General features: G+C 51.2%; 2 protein-coding genes across 2 annotated transcripts in view; one reads left to right on the top strand and one right to left on the bottom strand.

Annotated features, from left to right (window-relative positions):
• LOC104981222 (aflatoxin B1 aldehyde reductase member 2-like) overlaps window positions 1–1,464 on the top strand; it is a gene marked incomplete at its 5' end in the record, with an annotated part of 43,219 nt that overhangs the window by 26,709 nt on the left and 15,046 nt on the right. The window lies entirely within an intron of this gene.
• LOC104981211 (aflatoxin B1 aldehyde reductase member 4-like) overlaps window positions 1–1,464 on the bottom strand; it is a 12,433-nt gene that overhangs the window by 4,195 nt on the left and 6,774 nt on the right. The window contains exon 5 of the mRNA XM_010830214.1: window positions 1,409–1,457. Within this exon, the coding sequence (XP_010828516.1) occupies window positions 1,409–1,457 (49 nt within the window). The remainder of the gene's footprint in view (window positions 1–1,408; window positions 1,458–1,464) is intronic.

The raw sequence follows: 1,464 nt of genomic DNA, 5'->3' as shown, positions 1-1,464 counted from the left end.
GAAGGCAGAAGGAGAAGGGGACGACAGAGGATGAGATGGTTGGATGGCATCACCGACTCAATGGACATGAGTTTGGGTAAAGTCCGGGAGCTGGCAATGGACAGGGAGGCCTGGCGTGCTGCAGTCCGTGAGGTCGCAAAGAGTCGGACACGACTGAGCGACTGAACTGAAGTGAAGTGAAGTGAAATCGCTCAGTCGTGTCCGACTCTTTGCCACCCCATGGACTGTAACCTACCACCCTCCTCCATCCATAGGATTTTCCAGCCAAGACTACTGGAGTGGGTTGCCATATCCTTCTCCAGAGGATCCTCCAGACCCAGGGATCGAACCCCAGTCTTCCGCATTGTAGGCAGATGCTTTACCGTCTGAGCCACCAGGGAAGGATTGTATAACAACAAGGTATCTTGCTGGAGGACATGTTTCTCCTTTTGAGAAGAACCTTCTGACTAATCCTGTTTATGTGAAGTGGGAGTGGGTCTGCTAAGACCTTTCTGTTGTTAATGTATGTTGTGGGAGTGGGTCTGGTAAAAGTATATAAGGCCTCGATAAAACTAGCGAATGGGGCACTCTCTAACCCTTTCTGATGTCTGTGTCAGAAGCTTTCTTTGTCCTTTCTCACTGTAATAAACTTCTGCTACACAAAGGCTGTGAGTGATCAAGCCTGGTCCCTGGTCCCTAAGCTAAGTCTTCTTCTTCGGAGATCAGGAAGCCGACATCGTTCACCATAAGCGATCAATAGTTGTACAAAGCACTTTCGGTGCCTTCAACATTCGTAACTATGTGACCCGAATCCTCTCTTCTTTCCTCTGCTGCCACGATGTTCGTCCTCGTTCAGACCTCAGTTCAGAGCCCGGTTCTGCCACTCAGCAGCTGTGCGAACCTGGTTTAGCTTTGTAAGCCCAGAGTCTCAGATCTCAGTTTTCACTGTGCTTATGGGAATGAGAAATTACACAAAGCTCCTAACTCCCATTTACTGAAAACCTGCTGTATACATGCCGGGGACTATGCAACTGTGTACAGCTGCAGCTGGAGAAAAGCGTTAGCCAGGAAGACAGGGGACACCAAAGACAGGGAACCCCCACACCCCAAGAGGAGCAGGACCAGCGGGCTGTAGATCAAGTCCGTGACTATAACTTTCTCTCCCGTTCACAGCTGTTTGCTCATTGGTAAAACTGGAATATCCCACTTCATCAGGTCTAAGCAATCGTTCAATCCATGCTTGTAAAGCCCTCACGACAGGGCCTGGTTCTTCGGCAGCTACCCAGAAGAACAGGAAGGCTGCCTGAGAACTGGACCAGAGAGAGATTTCAGAGGGAAAAACGACTTAGAAATCATGCTGGCTCCTCAAAGAGAGCAGGGGCAGGGCGTCCAGGGATGGTGGGGACGGGGAGGGGCGGGGACAGGTTACCTGGAGCTGGGAGTGGTGGTACATCCACCGGAGGGCGGCTGAGGTCATGCTGGGGG

This window comes from Bison bison, unplaced genomic scaffold (assembly GCF_000754665.1).
Source record: "Bison bison bison isolate TAMUID 2011002044 unplaced genomic scaffold, Bison_UMD1.0 scf7180017864516, whole genome shotgun sequence".
NCBI lineage: Eukaryota > Metazoa > Chordata > Mammalia > Artiodactyla > Bovidae > Bison > Bison bison.
The sequence above is the reverse complement of the archived record's forward strand: the minus strand, read 5'-3'. Positions and strand labels throughout refer to the sequence as shown.